This window comes from Protopterus annectens, chromosome 1.part0, assembly GCF_019279795.1.
Source record: "Protopterus annectens isolate FY-2018-M chromosome 1.part0, PAN1.0, whole genome shotgun sequence".
Classification (NCBI taxonomy): domain Eukaryota; kingdom Metazoa; phylum Chordata; order Ceratodontiformes; family Protopteridae; genus Protopterus; species Protopterus annectens.
The window spans coordinates 784,191,825-784,210,914 of NC_056725.1; the positions used below are offsets into that span (position 1 = coordinate 784,191,825).

The 19,090-nt window shown below is 40.6% G+C and overlaps 1 protein-coding gene across 1 annotated transcript in view; it reads left to right on the forward strand.

Moving 5' to 3' along the window:
- Nucleotides 1-19,090, forward strand: part of SARS2 (seryl-tRNA synthetase 2, mitochondrial) — a 379,654-nt gene that overhangs the window by 74,184 nt on the left and 286,380 nt on the right. The window contains exon 2 of the mRNA XM_044063525.1: nt 3,381-3,472. Coding sequence (XP_043919460.1) covers nt 3,381-3,472 — 92 coding nt within the window. The remainder of the gene's footprint in view (nt 1-3,380; nt 3,473-19,090) is intronic.

The following is a 19,090-nucleotide window of genomic DNA, read 5'->3' on the forward strand; positions in this document are numbered from 1 at the left end:
AGCCCCTCTGTCAAAGCTCACTAGTCAGGACATTAAAGGCTATGCCAGTGGGGACTCTTATTGGGGGCCTGGAGAGAGAGGGAAACCCAGACCCCAGACTGAGTGTGTTCCCTGTGTGCTCTTAAGGGAAAATGTGAAGGTGCAGAGATCTGCATCTGGAAATACTGTATGTGAACAACCCTCATTAGTGTCACTGGTGAGGATTCAGGCTGCTAGATTACTGACCCAGAGAAGGGGTGTCACAGTGTTTATGTGCAAACCCTGGCAAAATACATCTTAGTATAAGTACCCCTATTTTGGGGGTGGGTGGTAGTGCAAGTAGCCACTAGGGAGAAGCTGAGGGTTCTGGGCTTTTGTTCTTTCAATTGCATATAGTTCATCCTTTATTCTGTTTCTAAAGGAATCTGAGAGACTAAGATGGACTCTTAGGACTTTGTCACATTACTTATGGTGAAAGCGCTATAGCTTGTGTGGAAAGCTAAAAAAAGCCAGCTAGATTTAGTTTTGGTTATACCTCTATACATGTCTTTAGTTCTAGAACCAGGCTTCTTGAAGGGAGTGGTCTCTCTCATACTCTGGAGTTCCACAGAGGAAAGAGCAGGGATATGTATGGGGTCATTCACAAGCCCCTGGCTGGGTGCTGTATAGTTGGGATTTCTACCACTAAACAAGAGGATCACCTCAGTGCAGCTATGAGTTACAGAAAAGAAAATTAAGGAGTTTTTTTGTGCAAATGCAGAACAATTATTTAGAGTTTTTGCCTTTTTGAAGATTACAGGTGTATTTCTTAAGTTCTTAATAGGATATTTCCTACTGGAAAACTTGTAAAACTCATGTGGGGAATGTTGAAGATACCTGAAGATATGCAACTGGCAGGATAATTTTTCCTGATCAAAACATGTATGGTAGATTGTTACTGGACTTCTATACTAGTTGTGGCTTGCCCTTCATGAAAACCATTTTCAAATACAAGATTATTCATAACTGTACTGGTTGACAACAGATTATTGTGTTAGTAAACCTAAGGCTGCGTGTTCTGGTTACTAGGTCAGCAGAGGTGCAGATCTGTCAACTGATCATGATTTGGTTGTGAGTTAGATCATAGAGCTAAGAGAGTGGCTAGATAGAACCAGAAATGTACTGAGGGTGTCCTGTGAACATTTGGCAGACTCTTCTGTGGGGGATGTTCTTCTTCCGTATCCCAGGAGAGGTCAGACACATGGAGATGGAATAGTTAGACCCTGTACAAGACCTCAGTAATGACAACAGTGATTAAAAGGTGCTTGGGGCTTGACAAAGTAGTAACCCTTGAACCTGCTGGTGGACACTAGAATTGACAGGAAGCCATCAAGTTGAAGAAAGAAGCCTTCAGTCTGTACCAGTGATATGAATATGAGTAAGTCCCTGACTCTGGTTCAGGTGAATTGAGTCTGAATATTAACTCAGGCACTTACCTGCAGAGATAGGGAGAATGGTTGCACCCATCCTGGCAGGAGAGGGTGGTGCAGATGTTCACCTGAGTTCATTTCCCCGGGAGACACCAGGGAAATAACTGCACAGTGTTATTTGTAGGTTTATGGGGCAGTCCAGCTCATGCCAGCTCCTCGTGGAAGTGCAGAATGGTGTAGTGCTGTGGCGTGACACTACCCCAGGATGCCTCATTCTCATCCGCCCCATTCATGGCAGATAAAGTCTAGGGGAGGTTAAGAGGGTTTAGTAGATTTGGCAAAAGATTAGTGGTAGTCAGAGCAACTGATGGTCATCTGATGGTCAGAGGAAGATAAAAACTGGACAAAAATTTGTTAAAGGAAGAAATCATCCATGCAGTGCTAATAGGGGTTCCCCTGATTTGACCAATAGTTACTAGCAGGCCAGGATGACAGCAGCTGCAGCAGTCCCTGAGGCAAAGGCCCAAATGTAGGAGTTTGATTAGGCAATGGAGAATAGCTTTCATATTGTCTCAAAGAGGCTTTGGCAAGCCATTTGTTAATTCAGGATGGGTGGCCAGGACAATGCTGATGCTGTTCTGAGCAAGGGTGGAAACACTGCCATTGAGAGGGGACATTATTGGGAGGTGTAAAACATTTTGAGCAACTCCTGAATCCGGGGGGGATATATCTTTCTGTGAGGATGCAGTGGCAAAAGTAACTGGTGAGACTGCATTGTTTAATATAGCTGGGTTACTATGGTCATTAAGTAGCTCTGTAGTGGCAAGACTGTAGGAGTGGATGAGATCCAGCATGAAATGCTGAAGGTGTGCTGTCTGTTGTTGGGATGTTGCAGTTTATGCACCTTTTTAATGTCTGGGATGCCAATAAAGTACCTCTGAACTAGAAAACTCTTGTGGTAGTCTCAATTTTCAGTTTTTCTTCAGTTATAGAAGGATCATACCTTGTTCTCTCAGGGAAAGCCTATGCCAGGATTTTGGAAAGAAGACTCCATCTGATAGCTAAGCCTCTAATTTGGGAGGACAAATGTGGATTCTATTCTGGCCATGGAAAATTGGATCCACTCTGCTCTTGCACAGACCATAGAGGTCATGGGAGTTTACCAATCCTATCTATATGTGTTTTATAGATATGGAAAAGGCATATGATCTGCTTGGAATGTGTTATGGGAGATGCTGTAACAGTATGGGAGTTCAGAGCCCCAGGTATATTCAATTCATTCCAAGTATTTGAGGAGTGAGAGTTGTGTCTTCAGTCTCAGTGTGTTAAGTAAAATGCATTCAAGGTAGGTGTAAGTTTTTTTTTCATTCTTTGTACATTTTTATTTATCTGTTTTGTAATAGAATTTCAAGCCACAGCTGAGGTTTGGAGATGTACTTTGGGGATGTAAGGGTTGAGTTTCTATTGTTTGTAGGTCTTGCTGTCCTCTTGGCCTCAAGTGACTACCGTCACTGGCATGCACTATTCTAGTGTGTAGGTGTTGCTGTTCTCTCAGTCTCTCAAGTGACTGTGGTCACCGGCATGCACTATTGTAGTGCACAGGTGATGCTGTCCTCTTGTCCTGAAGAGTCTCCAGTCACTGGCATGCACTATTCTAGTGTGACTATGGTCACTGGCATGCACTATTCTAGTGCGGAGGTGATGCTACCCTCTTGGCCTGAAGTGACTGCTATCACTGGCATACCCCATTTAAGCAAGTAGGGGATGCTGTCCTCTTTGCCTGAAGCAAATGTAATCACTGGCATGCCCTCCTGGCATCGAGTGACTATGGTCAATGGCATGCCCCATTCAAGTGCTAGGTGATGCTGTCCTCTTGGCCTCAAGCTTCTGAGGTATGAAGCGATTTGCATTCCACGGAATTTTTCCTGTTTGCTCGTGCTTGCGCATCGCTTAGTGTCACTTACTGAATCTAAAAATGTTTCCCTTGTGTAGGCATTGCAGCGTGATGTCTACATGAAAAAAAATTATGTAGGCTTTATTGAATTCCCACATTACATCATGTACATACTTCTTAATGCTGAGAGGTACATTCTACTAGTAATGTTTAATGTTCATAAGTTGGACAGAACTGTGTGTTTATTGCCTTTTGCCCAATGAGTACCAGGATGGGCTTTGGCTCTCCTGTCTAAATAGCCTGTTTTCGGCAGAATTTTCCAGAGAGGTACATTTCACTGGAGCTACACTGGCTTCCAATGTAATAATCATTTTGTTTTATTTATTTATTCATTCATTTATTCTCTTACACCCAATGTATTCTTTTCAGGACCATTAGGAGGGTGGTCAGAGATTTTCTGACAATTTATGGGAACAAACCATAAAAACAGTTTAGATTCATAGATATTCTAAGACGAACAAATTGTATGACCCTTCATGCCTTGATAGTACCCTCCCTTGGGCAGCACATTCTTTCTCCAGGAGGGCCATACCAGTAAAAAAAGAAGTAAATGTGTAGATATCCATTGAGTCACTAGTTTATGTTTAAGCAAGATACTGAATTATACTGCTTAATATGTAGGGGATGTTTATTTGAAAGGTTTGGATTGTTTTGCCTTATAAGTGTACCTTTCCACTGTCCTGTATTTATCTGCTAGTAAAGATTTAGGTCCCTGGTTCTAGTATAGGTGGAGATATTGAACTTGCAGAGAAACAGGAGGTCCAGGGACAACTGGGTATGCAAGTGTGCAGTAAGTAAGACACATCTCCCCTCAATAAGTCAGGAAGACACTGAATAGATGGAAAAAGCTTCCCGCATATCTTGGTAGCACAGGGACTTTAGGCATGTGATCTTTTAAGTTCGGAATCTTTGGGGTCTTGTAATTGTTTGATATAATAAATGAGATACACCATAAAGGGGCATTATACTCAATAATTACCTTGATCAATCCTGAGTATAAGGGAGTGATTACCTCTTTAGACTGTGATGATATTCCTTTGGCAATTAGGCAGACTAAGTAAGAGGATTTCCTGACACCATTGTCACATAATGGCCAAAAGAGAGGGAGCTATAAGTCTGAGTATCTAAGTCCCTGACAAAATTTCCATTTTGTAGTGCTGTGTTGACCAGACAATATGATGAGGGGAGGGTTTGTCTAAAAAAATGAATTTACACTTTTTAGTATTTAGTTTGAGCTCATTTTTACTACACAAAGGGTTTGGCCTTTGGTTAAATACAACCCCTTAGCAAAAGACTCCATGGCCACCCACTGTGCCCCCTGCATACCCCAGTGTGCCCCTACTCCCCCCATCCTGGCATCACAACACCATTTAGATTACTTTTTTCTCATACTTTTAACATTTTCCTGCATTCTTTCAATATATCATAACTGGCCATAGTTACACCATAATAAATGAGAAGGAAATAATCAAATTAAGCTGGAGGTCTCTGCCCCCTAGATACTGCGAGGTACATTTTAGAGCTTTGTCCCCAGTCTTTTGTTACAATTAGGGCCTGGACAAAGATCATAACTAATTTAAGGAATTCAGTCGTATTTTTTTTCTTTCAGTGAAGAAATAAGTTGTGTCCAAGGCTTAATGATCAAAGTTGACAAAGTAGTTCCCAATTAACTGAGAAGGTAAATGCTTGCAGGGATAAATGAATCATATTTTAGAATAGGCCTGTATCCCTGTCAAAAAATAGATAGTCACCTTCTGTGTATCCCTGTGATGTTTAGATCTGGATGAAAGTGAATGAATAAACCGTCTCAGTCATATATTCCAAGTTGCTGTTGTCACACATGATCAGATCTCTGAACTGTCCCTGTTTTGGAGAAACATATCTATTTTCAGGTCTAATTTACCCCTGCAAATGATATTTTTGGAGGTATGCCCCTATTTTCTGGATTAATTTATCACGTCATATAATTTTCTAACTAACCCTCATCATGTTATTTTTGAAGCAGTGTAGTACACAGAAAAATACACTGCATGACCAACATATTAGTGGCACCAGTAATTTAAACAAAGAGGCTACACATCTTACATCACCCTTTATAAGAAGCAAAATAAATTGTCTTGTGTGGTAGAATGCTGCAATACAATCCATTAAAGTCTACTGATTTTACACTGCTTTTTTGAAAAAGTGCTTATATTTTTCCATCACTTTTGTCATTCTGTTTTTTTTAATGCACTTCTGAGTAATATCTCACATTTCTGTTGGAAGTAGGAAGAGTTATGTGCTTCTTGGTAATTCTATGCTAATTACATGTCCATATTTTTCGTTTGCATGTACCTACTTTTCACAGGCTTTTGTTCCTATTTTCAATGCTTGCAGGTTGAGAGGTATGCACATCAAACAGCTTCCCACTTCAATCCCACTCCTAAAAGACAACTACCTTCTTTGTATCAGTCTGACAACCAAAATACAGTAACATATTTTATTGTGTTGATCTCAGATGTATAGTCACAAATGCCTCCTTACCCCTACCTCCTAAAATCAGCCACTTGTATACACTTCTGATAAGTGATTGTGAGAAAAGAGAAAAAAATTATCACAGCTATGTTTCTCAGCCTGTTTCTCCTAGACAGTACACTGCCCCTATATAAGCTATAGTGGGTCTACTTTAGGACCTTAAGTTTAATAGCTCGAATGCATATGGATCGAACCATATGCATCGAACTATTAAACAATCAAAGTCCAAAAAAAAAAATACACAAAACAAAAAAATTTAAACTAGTGTAGGCAGGGGGGCGAGCCCCCCTGCACCCCCCTCTACTTAAATATACCAACTCCGAGATCGCACTACATTGAAGTAAATGGAAATTTCCACCTAAGGAGATTTCCGCTTACATTTACGATGTTTTGCGCTTTCGGTGTACTCGTGTGGAGAATATCGTATTTGATATTCTCGGACTTCGAGCACATAAAGTAGACCCAGCTATAGCAATATGTGTTTATCTATGAGATATGATTGTATAAAAAGTTAAGGAAATAATGACTACGCTGTCCCAGCCCCACAAAACCTACAACTACCTTCTATGTATACCCCTGAGATTTAATTGTGAGAAAAATTAGAGAAATAATGACCACACTTTCTTAAGTCTAAAAAAATAGATTGACTGTGTGTGCTCATCTCTGAATTTTGATTGCTAGGAGAATTTAAGAAATAATAATCTGAATTTTCCCAACCCCTTCCACCCGCACATATAAACCAATGCAACTGTTTTTACACTCCTCTGAGCAGGGTCATTTGCAGAATAGGCGGGTCCACAGCAGAAGCCCTCAATAAGCCTGTGTCAAACTCCACTTTTACAGCCTGAGTTGTTGACGTTGCCAGGATTAGATTTTCTGTGATGCATTTTATGTTTCATTTTTGGAAGACAATGACTTGTAGTTTATGGACCACTATGATTATGCTTTGAAGGTGTGGTAAAGGCCTGTTTGTCAAGCACCATTCTGACACTGAAAAGGTTATTAAAATGTTATAAGTACCTCTTGCTACTGTCACACACTAGAGCATTAACAGCAATTAATAGTAACCACAAAACAGTAGTGGGAAGCTGTTAAACACTTCAGTTGGTCTTTTTTGTAAAGTCTGACTTCTGACTGAGTGTTTGACAGTCTGGAAGATGTGTTTAACAGGTTCCCATCACTTTTCTGTAGCAGTTGCTGTTTGTGTGGCAACAGTAAGTGTGTGACAGTCATACTGTACATTTTTCTTTAACTTTTAAATAAATTGCTACTGAATCACATACTATGTAGGTGCAAAATTAGCGTCATTTGTACATTTCTATGAAATTTCTTTACAGATATTTCAAACATAACTCATATTTACATTAAACATATCTTGTGTGATGGATATGCTTATGTTATGGCAGTTTATTAGCTTAAAAACTGCCCTTTTAGAGACTAAGTACCCCTTTTGCCTTCCGGCACACCTGAATTTATCTAAATAATGTTTTATATGTATAAATTAAAGTACAGCTGTGTAAAATCTTACCATAATGGTATATGTCTTTCCTTTCACTCCAGCAGTATTCTTTACGTATGGGATTCCCTGCCATGAAAGCCAGACATCCGGCCAGTCCACCAAAGCCTACCATTGCTTTCAGGTACACTGAACATCAGCCAAACACTCCTTCTGTAGCGTAGGGCATAAAGGTGTTATTCACGTGTACCGTTCAAAGAAATGATTGCCCCAGTAGGAACACCAATCCAAGGAAAACCAAAGAGAACCTGCACATCCAGGAGGGAAAGGACTAGGGGTATGGAGGGGAGGGAGTGAATACTGCAATGGTGCAGGCAACAACATCTACTGTTATGGTAAGATTTTACACAACTGTACTATGTCCTTACATTCACTGCTGCAGTATTCATTACATATGAGAGAGTGACAAAGCTCAAGAACAAACTTGGGAGGAGGAAGCAGCAGTAGAGCCCTCTAAGAAGCCATGAAGAATAGCATTAGAAAAATCAGCTCTAGCTCTGGAGATACCATCCAACATGTAGTGTTTGGTAACAGTATGCACAGAAGTCTGGGTAGCTGCTTCAGGAATAGAAATAGTGTCTAAGCCCTTGAAAAAAGCACCAGAAGAAGCCACATCTCTAGTAGAATGAGCCTTTACAGAAGAAGGAAGGCTGTCACCATGAAAAATGTAACAAAAAGAAATAGCCTTTGAAATCCAAGTAGAACTAGTTTGCATGGAAGCAGTCAATCCTAAAGACCTACGATGAAAGAAAACCAACAACTGATCAGATTTTCTAATAGCTTTAGTCTTATCCAAATAAAATCTGTCTGTGCATGTCCAACTTATGCAGCACCATCTCCCTGTCAGATTATGGAGAGGGGAAAAAAATAGGAAAATTAATAGATTAAGTGACAACTCATTAACCACCTTCGGCATAAAAGAAGGTTAGTACACAAGGACACCCTGTTCTCATGGAATATAAAAAAAGGTGGACAAGCCGTAAGGGCTTGCAACTCAGACACCCATCTGGCAGAAGTAAGAGCTAACAAAAGAACTGTATTCCAAAAACAACGTTGCAAGGAAGCTGAAACAGCAGGCTCAAAAGGAGCCTGAGTCAGTTTCTCCAGAACAAAATTAAGATCCCAAGGAGGAGGAACAGGCTTCCTGGAGGTCTAATATTAAGGATGCCTTTAAGAAAAAGAAAAAAGAACAACACCCCAACTGGATACGTATCTGCAATGGTAAGAACTTCAGCAAACAGGAGTAATCCCAAAAATGCAGTAAAAATGTCAAAACAGATGTGGGCAAACTGACAGAAACAGCATTCGGACTGGCAGCAAAGAAGTTTAGAGGATGGTATGCTTGAACATCACCTTTATGCTCTACGCTATGTGAGAAGCATTTGCTGACATTCAGCATACCTTAAAGCAAAGGTGGGCTTTGATAGACTGGCCAGATTCAGGCTTCCACGGCAGGGAATCCCTTATGTAATTAATACTGCAGTGGTGAATGTACAGACATTAAATGTTAACCATCCTTTGAGTTTCCTTGTTGAAGGTGTTAGTAAACTGTTAGTTTTCCAGATTTTGCTTGTTTGTTCTTAATTATGACAGTAGTAATCCACATTTGGGAGATGTGAGGTTGGGACCTATGCACACTGTATGTTTTTGCCCCCCCCCCCTTTTTTTTAAATCCATTTGCAGTGAGGTATAATGTAAATGTCTGATTCCAAAACTCCCAGTTGTCTGACAGGTTTTCAGTAACTACTTAAGGTTCTAGTGAAGTTACGTGCAGCCAGTTACTAAGTAAGTAGAGCTGAAGATGCTAATAGTTCACTGGGGCCTGAGAAACAAGATACTTCTGAGACTACAATTCCAGACCGTACTTTTCGGAAATTTCTCAATTGAGATAAAAATGTAAAACGTAAAATAAAATAAGACTTCGCCACAGTTCTCAACCTTCCATTTCTAAAATAGGGAACACTACCTCTCACAATGTGAAACAAATGGGCAAAATGTGAAACCAATGACTTCAACTAGGAAGCTCACAGAATGGTTATTACAGCAATAATCCACGGCTGGGTGTGGGTAATGCTGGATTTACCCACAGAAAGCGTGGTTTGGTCACTTGCCCTCGTGACCAAACAAAGCCAACCGTAGGTAAATCCAGCATTACCCACACCCAGCCGTGGGTTATTGCTATTATACAATGGTGTTAGTTTTGTGTTATGTTTGTGTTGTTATTTAGGTTTTTGTTTGTGTTAATCTGTATTTTCCACTTTTTATGAGATAAAATAGTCCACACTTTTACTTTATATTAACTATTTTATTTGTCGTTTAATTTAAATACCAGTTATCATTTTTTTCTGGCTCCCTTTAAAGAGTTTATGTATAAGAAGGGTTATGCATGAAACTGAAGGGGTATGATTAAATAGGGGAGCCTGGTACTCAATGTGGTGTTTGTCTGCTTCTGCAGTTACATTGAAAAATCAGCATTTGTGCAGTGCTCCTTTAAAAAAATCAGTACTGGAAGCACATACCCTATTACTGCTACCTTTGAGTTTAAGTTGGTTAAGGTACATTCCCTGGAAAATATGTAGGTTATTTTGAAGCTGGATAATCCACCATATGGGCAGTAGCAAGCCCCACCCAAACTCCACCTGACGCATAGCATCACACATCTCTAAACCTCCTACCTAAGTAGTGACTCCAGTTTTGATCTTCAAAATAACCCTGTGGGCACTTGGATCAAATTCTTTATTTGAATAAACCACTCTTAAAATCAGTATTCCTAGAGCAGACAGGGACGGATACAGAAGTTACTTGCACATTCATCTTAAAATACCAAGTAAAGAGTCTCAAATAGGACTCATAGAAACCATTCTGGAACCATGAGTAGTGCACTTTGGGTAAATTTCCACTGCCCCCTGATCGTTTCTTTTTAAAAGGTAGGAAAATCTATGTCGCTGTATTGTTGCACATACTTTCACAGTAGCATCTCTTTAGCCCTTCTGCATGCCTATTCAGCATAACTTAATATTTTTACAGTTCATAATGTTTCACACTTCAGCTGAATGAGTCTGTGATACGTGACAAAACTATTTTAAGCTTAATGTCATTATTTGAGGAGTTTTGGTCTACACTATAGCAAACTCGTTGCTACATCCTGTAATGCAGACAATTGTAATAGTTTTGTAAAAATATGGGATTGGGGTGCTGATAACTGCTGCCTGACTTTATTAGTTCTTTTATGGCATCTGCTGGCCATATGTGGAACTGCATATCTGTAAATTGTAAGTACGGTCTTTAATTGTGACTTTATTTCTTGTTTTATTAGTAGGAAGTTGAGTGTACTTACATACTTTAAAATCGGGAAAGGAAACCTTTGTGGCTTTGATTAGGTTTGGGGAGGTGTTTGTTTTTTAATCTGTACTTCCAGATTTACTGTGTGCTTTATGTGTGGGTGTGGTGTGTTTTTCAAACTTTTTTTGTCATTTTATTATGTTGGTTTTGGTTTGAACTTTGGAGTTGGATCAGAATTTTGTTCATTAAAGTGTGCCAGTAAGGTGTGTTTTGTTCACTTCTCCTCGTTACAAGTTGCCGCAGATTAATACCTTAGCGGCCGGACTTCTTTACTTGGTTATGTTGGATTTACAATGTGCACGCTGGTTGGATTAGCCAATCCGTGTACACGTTTCTCGGCTTTGCCGAATTTCCATTGTATAATAACTATTTTTTAATAGGTTAATCGGTGATTACTAGGCTAATGGTGCAATTGCTTTTACAAGCCTAGCCAGTAATAACCAGGATATGACAATATTATATCTTAATTCCTCAGATATGGGATGGGGTAGTATCAGGGTAGTAGGTCTTTGGGTGTTGGAGCCCTGAGTTATTTTAGAGACTACGTCTGTCTGTAAGGGACATTGGCAGTACCCCAGGAGTGAATGTATGATTCCCAATCTGTTTATCCAAATCCTTTTTAAAGAGAGTAAGGGACAGGCTTTGTTTTATGAACATGGAAAGTTTATTCCACAGATGAGGTAGCCTTTGGGTTACGAATCTGTCTCTCCAGCAAGTTCTGTTAGAGTCACAAATGAGGTTCAAGTTCATGTAACGTGTAACCCATCTATAATGTTTCTTGCAAATATGTAACATTTTCATCAGGGATGGATCAGAGAATGCCTTGTAGGTCAGGCATATGTCACCTCTCAATAAACAATATGAGATTGAGTAAAGGAATAGGGCCTTTAGTCAATCCACATAAGGCATGTCTTATACTGAAACTTCTGGGGCCACTCCAAGTAGTGTAAATGCCTGGTTAGGTACATGCAGAAGGGACCACTGTATTCAGTTATGGGCCTGATGAGGGTGAAGTACAGTGGCATTATAACTTCCTTTGCCCTTGATGCCATGCCTTTACTTGTAAGTTGAGCTGATCCCCTCCTGAGTGCATGCCTGTATACCACCTACTGTGGTGTCTGTGATGACAGTATGGTTCTGAAGGATAGCTGGTATGATGTTGGGGACTGTTACCCACACCTTTGTTACTAATATACATACTAACTGTGTGATTGCTGTATATATCCCCATTCCCACTTACATTCTCACTGTTCTGAGTGCACTCATGATCCTTGACCACCTTTAAAGGTCTAGTAATTGGCACAAGAGTGCCAACTGTTGGCATCACATTTTTTTGGGACTGATAGCACACACATCTGTGTAGTGACATCACCTGATAACTTAAGGAATAAATTTGCATAGGCAGTCACATCAGTGACAGGTTTCTGGATCTCAGTGTCTGTGACATCCACTGTACCCAGTTAACCTGGCACATGGCATATAGTGTGGAATTCGCACATCACAGGTGTCCACTCAGCCTGCATCCAAGGCATGTGACTATTCATCACTGCATTTGACAGCAGACTCTTGAGAAACTTTGTAGGATCTGTTTTTTAAATGCCCGCAAAACCCCAGTAATATATCCAGTTGTTTTGTGTAACGTTCCACTGGCCAGCACAGTCACTGATAAATGAAATGCTGTTCAGTGGAATATTTATTTCCTTTCTCTCTAAAGCTGATGTTCAGCTGCCACCAGCTCCTCTCTGAATTCACTGGATCTGCTGTATCCACCATACCCTTCTCCTGGCTCAATCTGACCCATACCTGAGGCTAGTGGAGAGTCAAAGCGCACTAGTATTATATCAAACTGCTGAGGAGTGTGCCTTACCTCCCACAACAAAGCATATCTTTGCAAGCTCTGCATTTCCTGTATTAAGAAAGTGCATGCTCTCTTCCATGCATGCTCAAACCTCAACTTAAGCAGTATACTTCTTACAGCATGTAGCTCACCAGGCACTTCATGCTGCTATTCCAGGGAGCCTAGGCTACCTCCCTCCCCCTAGGACAGGTGTGTTGGAATTAACCACTCACTCCTATCTTCTCCACCCAGTCCCTCCAGTGCCCATGCATCTAGTCAAACAGATGTTGTCCAGAGATCAGAGTAATATTTATTACACCTGCTGTTTTTACTGTTTAAGTGGTAACGGGGTTATGGACATATAGGATTTAGACATGTAGGACTTCTGCATTACTAATTAGTGGATGGTACACTTCATTGGCTGGCAGGATACATACACCATCTGCATGTCTTGCAGTATTGTCATGGCTTCTCTACAATGCATAAGGGAGAAGCCCTACTTAGCAGTAGTTATTGATTGCTGTACATACAGGCTCACTAATGAGATGCAAGCAGTGTATTGTGATGAAGCACAGGTTGCTTACTAGGGAGCAAGGGATATAGTTCCTCACCCCTTTTGTCCTTCTCTTTCTGGGTACAGAGGCAGTGAATCACTGGCTACAAAGACCATCTGCATCCTACTGGAACACATAACCCCTTTTTTATAAGCTGTGCTATATAGAAGGACTTTTTTACCTCAGTAGACACATTGGTTAAAATTTAGGTCACTGTCCAGATAACTTCCCAAATCCAAAAAAGCCTACTCTTAGGATCTTAATGTCATTGTGGTTCTTCCCTGAGGTAGATGACTTCCCAAAGAATACAATAATGCATTTATTGACATTTAATTTTGGTCCATGATTCTGGCATCAGTTATTTTTTTGGGATAAACCTTCCTGCAGGATGGCTATGTAATTTGGGGATTCAGTGACTGCTTCTAACTTGCAGCCATGTGCAATCTTAGTCAGCCAGAGCCCTTTGCTATTGAGTTTTACTTCAGACAAGTAGATGCTAAATAGGAAAGGTCCCAGCACAGAACCCTAGGGGACTCTACTGGTGACCCATCCCTTTGTGGAGGTAACCTTCCCTATTTTGTTTTCTTGCATCCTGTCTTTAAGCCAGGTGGTAATCCAGTGTGTAATAGGATGCGACTCCCAGTTTATTTAGCTTTTCTACAATGACTGAGTGGGGGATTGTGTCAAAAGCTTTGGCCAGGTTGAGGTATGCTGTGTGTACCCATTTACCTTCTTCCATTGCATTGGTAACCTTTTTAAAAAAGTCCACCAAACTGAGTAAGCATGATCTGCCCTTGACAAATCCAAACTAAAATGGGATCAGTGTTTGGAGGTTTCCTAATAAGTTTTTCCATGGCTTTGCATATTAAGCTGATCAGACATTAAAGTAGATTTTGTGTTACTGTCCTTTGTGAAATGCTACAGTAGTTAGATTTGTTTTCATACTTTGCATATAACTTAACACTGTTTTTTTAGGACTTTTGTCATAATATGTATTTCCTTAACTTGCTATGCTCTTTTTAATTAACTGAACTACACTTGTGCACATAAAATTATTTACTTAAATGAACTTTGCTGGTTTCACATAAATCATTATTTACTTTGCTAAGGGTATTGTTGGGGTGATATCACCTTCACTGGGACTCTGCTAGGTTATCATAATGCATCTGTCAGGTTTGCTTTAGAAAATAACTCAAGTAATCTCCGTGGTATCCCCGAAGTCTCAAACAACCCACTAAACAAGTATAGTGGGTCCAAAAACAAAACAGTGTAAGAAACTTCTCTGTGTGGAAGATTTTCAATCCATATATATCTAGTTTAATATACAGTGATTAACTAGATATATATGGATTGAAAATGTTCCACACAGAGAAGTTTCTTATACTGTTTTGCATTAGAAAATAACTGTGACTTGGCATGGGCAACCAAACATATCTCCCAGGTATGTCTTAAAACAACTGGTAATGTCTATAAATCCACTGTGTGCTGGACAGGAGTTGTGTACCTCTACTAACACAGCTACACCAGGATCATAGGAGAATATTAGGTTAACTGCCCTGAAGGGTAATTTTAAGTCTAGCTAATAAGCTGAGGTCAGAATCAAACCCAGTACTTTGTGTCTATGAGGTGAAGACCTTACACATTATGCTAAGTCCACTTCCACTGGTTTCCAAATGATTTACGTTGCTGTGTTTTCACACATGCTGATAGACTACGTTAAGGTGATCTTTTCACTTCCCCTTCCCCGGTGTTCTGCTTTCCCACCTCCACTCGTCGACTTTCCAGACTGCCCCCCCTCCCTTACATCCTCTGTTAGTTGCTGTTGTAACTGGATCCAATCCTACTATGTTTTATCTTTACAGAACAGATGCTGTTTGTTTATTACTGTTTAAATACAGAATGGGCTCACTAGTTTAGTAGCAATACTCTAAAACCGAACAAATGCATTTAATTGTACATTTTACTATCCACAATACATTGTGCTAAGTTGACAAATACCACATAATGTAAATGTCAGAATGAGCAAAAATTAGTAGTGAGTCTGACAAACTGAATCACCTTCCCGGACAGTAAAAACTGTATTACTGTTAGTTCTTCGGCTAATGCTTTTTGATTGCTAATGTTCGCACAATGTTCTTCTTTCGGCTTTTCCCGGTCAGCGGTCGCCACAGCGGATCATCTGTCTGCTCATGATTGGCTGTGGAGTTTTACAGTGTTGAGTTGCCAGCCCGGCGCCCAACCTTCCACAGAAGGCACACACATGCACGCGTACTCGCGTAGGGACAGTTTAGAGTGTCCAATCCACCTACAGCATGTCTTTGGGATGTGGGAGGAAACCGGAGCACCTGGAGAAAACCCACGTGACCACAGGGAGGGCCACAGCCGAGGATCTAACTGGAAAACCTCTTGTTGTGAGGCTGCAACCCTAACCGCTGCACCACCTTCGTACAATGTAGCACAAAAAATACTTATCCGCTGTGGCGACCCCTAACCAGGAAAAAGCCGAAAGAAGAAGAAGTAGAAGAAGTGTTTCCTGCCCTCATGCCTCTTCTGTGCATAAGCTGCATCAATGCCAACATCATTAGTAAAGTTAACTACTTGCAGTTTTTGGAATATGAAATAAAAAAAAAGAGTTATGATTTAGTTTCTATAATATGTGATCTCAGATCTGATAACGCTTACTGTTACTCACTTGTATAAAAGTAATTTAATATTCAGTATTTTACAGTGATGTAATACACATCGGGCGGGGTCTGGGCGGTGCTTGCTACTGCGCATCTGGTGAGCCGGTGAACTACAATATCGCCGTACACTCTAGTACAGTTTATATCTCTGTGATTAGAAGTTTTTAAAAAAATCGTGCAGCATTCAGTCACGTGAGTAAAAATGGTTGCCTCCATTAGTACGACGGCTTGACCGCTACACATTTTGTTTCAGATGCTGGGACTTAAACGGGTTTTTAGTTGCTTTCATTTTTATGACTTTAGGAACTCATTCTGTAAATGAACCAACTTCTTTGTGCTGTAAGGTAAAACTGGGTAATTTTGTTAACAAAACTTATTTGTGTTGAAAGCTTTTGAACTGAATATAAATATGGCATAATTGGCTTATAAACAAAAATCTAATCGTTGTTATTGATGTAATTATAGTTTTATACTCTCTGTAGTTTGTGGACAGATTAGTTGTATATGCATATTTCTCAATGAACCAGGAACATATCCAGAAATAATTAGGGACAGGCGTGTCCATATGAACTTGATAGATTGACAGACTAGAAAATATGAATCAGTATACATTTTCTGAGATAAAAAGGCCATAACTACTCTGTAATTCATCAGTTTTAAGAAGGATTAAAAGAGGCCAAAAATTTTGAGTTAAAGTCAGAGAATTTGTTAAAGTATTTTACTGTTTCATTATTATAAGTATTTTGGACTACTTTGTTATAGTTTGTATTGTGTTGTTATAATTTCTTCCATGCTACTATGTATAAAGTTTTACCTTTGTGTATTTTCATGGAGCTTTTCTCCCTAGTTCTCCACAGAAAATAGGCTCTTCTTGGCCCAGTGGACTGTGCCAATAAATAAATAAAAAATAAACATTTGAGAGGCATGTCTATAGGCGCGCTCGCGCGCGTGTGTGTGTGTGGTGATTTGAAGTTCCTTAGTTAATAAACTGCATTAGTGCCAGGCATACTGCTCAACTGTCCTGATTTGTGCCTCATATTTCTGGTCTGTTCTTCATAAAATTTGTGTTTTTTCTGGATTTTCGTGGCAAATCACCAAGATTTGACTTCACTATATAGTGACAGGCATTTGAGTTTCAGATGTCATATCCTTACCATAAGACATTTTATTCTAAGTTTATCATAATCATCTTCTTTTGGCTGTTCCCGTTAGGGGTCGCCACAGCAGATCATCTGTTTCCATTTCTTTCAGTCCTCTGCATCTTGCACTGTCACACCAACCACCAGCACGTCCTCTCTCACCACATCCATAAACCTTATCTTAGGCCTTCCTCTTATCTGGCAGCTCCATCCTTTTCCCAGTATACCCAGCATCCCTCCTCAGCACATGTCCAAACCAGCGCAATTTCGCCTCTCTTGCTTTGTCTTCAAACTGTCCAACCTGAGCAGACCCTCTAATATACTGATTCCTAATCCTGTCCATCCTAGTCACACCCAGTGCAAATCTTAACATCTTTAACTCTGCCACATCCAGCTCTGATTTGTGCCTTTTCGTCAAAGCCACCGTCTCCAACCCATATAACATAGCTGGTCTCACTACTCTATTGTAGACCTTCCCTTTCACTCTTACTGGTACCCGTCTGTCACAAATGACTCCTGACACTCTTTCCCACCCATTCCACCCTGCCTGTACTCTCTTCTTCACCTCTCTTCCACACTCACCATTACTATGAACTGTTGATCCCAAGTACTTAAACTCATCCACCTTTACCAACTCTACTCCCTGCATCCTCACCATTCCTCTACCTTCCCTCACATTTACACACGTATATTCTGTTTTAGCCCTGCTGACCTTCATTCCTCTCCTCTCTAAAGCATATCTCCACCTCTCCAGGGTCTCCTCAACCTGGACCCTACTCTCACTACATATCGCAATGTCATCTGCAGACATCATAGTCCACGGGGCCTCCTGTCTGATCTCATCTGCCAACCTGTCCATCACCACTGCAAATAAGAATGGGCTCAGAGCTGATCCTTGATGTAATCCCACCTCCATCTTTAAACGTATCTGTCAACTCCCACCACAGTCCTCACCAGTGTCACACTACCCTTTATACATATCCTGTGCCACTCTTACATGCTTCTCTGCCACTCCCGACTTCCTCATACAATACCACAACTCCTCTGTAGGCACCCTGTCATATGCTTTCTCCAAGTCCACAAAGACACAATGCAACTCCTTCTGACCTTCCTCCAACAACACCCTCTAAGCAAATATTGCATCTGTAGTGCCCTTTCCTGGCATGAAACCATACTGCTGATCACTAATCATCACCTCCCTTCTTAACCTAGCTTCCACTACTCTTTCCCATAACTTCAAGGTGTGACTGATCAATTTTATCCCTCTGTATTTACTGCAGCTCTGCACATCACCCTTATTCTTAAAGATGGGTACCAAAACACTTTTTCTCCACTCCTCAGGCATCTTCTGACTTTCCAAAATTTCATTAAACAATCTGGTTAAAAATTCCACTGCCATTTCACCTAAGCACCTCCATGCTTCCACTGGTATGTCATCTGGGCCAGCAGCCTTTCCATTCTTCATCCTCTTCATAGCTGTCCTTACTTCCTCCTTGCTAATCTGTTTCACTTCCTGATTCACTATCCCCACATCCTCCAACCTTCTCTCTCTCTCTCATTCTCTTCATTCATCAGCCCTTCCAAGTACTCTCTCCATCTAATCAACACACACTTCTGCTTGTGAGTAAGTTTCCCTCACTATCCTGTATCACCCTTACCTGCTGCACATCTTTCCCAGCTCTGTCCCTCAATCGATACAGGTCCTTTTCTCCCTCTTTAGTGTCCAATCTCTCATACAACTCTCCATATGCCTTATCCTAGCCTTCACCACCTCTCTCTTTGCCATACGTCTCATCTCCTTATACTCATGTCCAATTTCTTCATCTCTTTGACAATCCCACTTCTTCTTCTCCAGCCTCTTCCTCTGTATACTCTCCTGTACTTCCTCATTCCACCACCATGTCTCCTTGTCCTCCTTCCTCTGTCCAGATATCACACCAAGCACCTTTCTAGCAGTCTCCCTTACTAGCTGTGCTGCAGTTACCCAGCTATTTGGTAACTCTTCACTGCCTCCCAGTGCCTGTCTTAACTCTTCCCTGAACTTCACCTCACAATCACCCTTTTTTAACTTCCACCATTTAATCCTTGGCACTGCTTTCACACTCCTCCTCCTCTTCTTGATCACCAACGTCATCCTACAGACCACCATTCTATACTGCTTG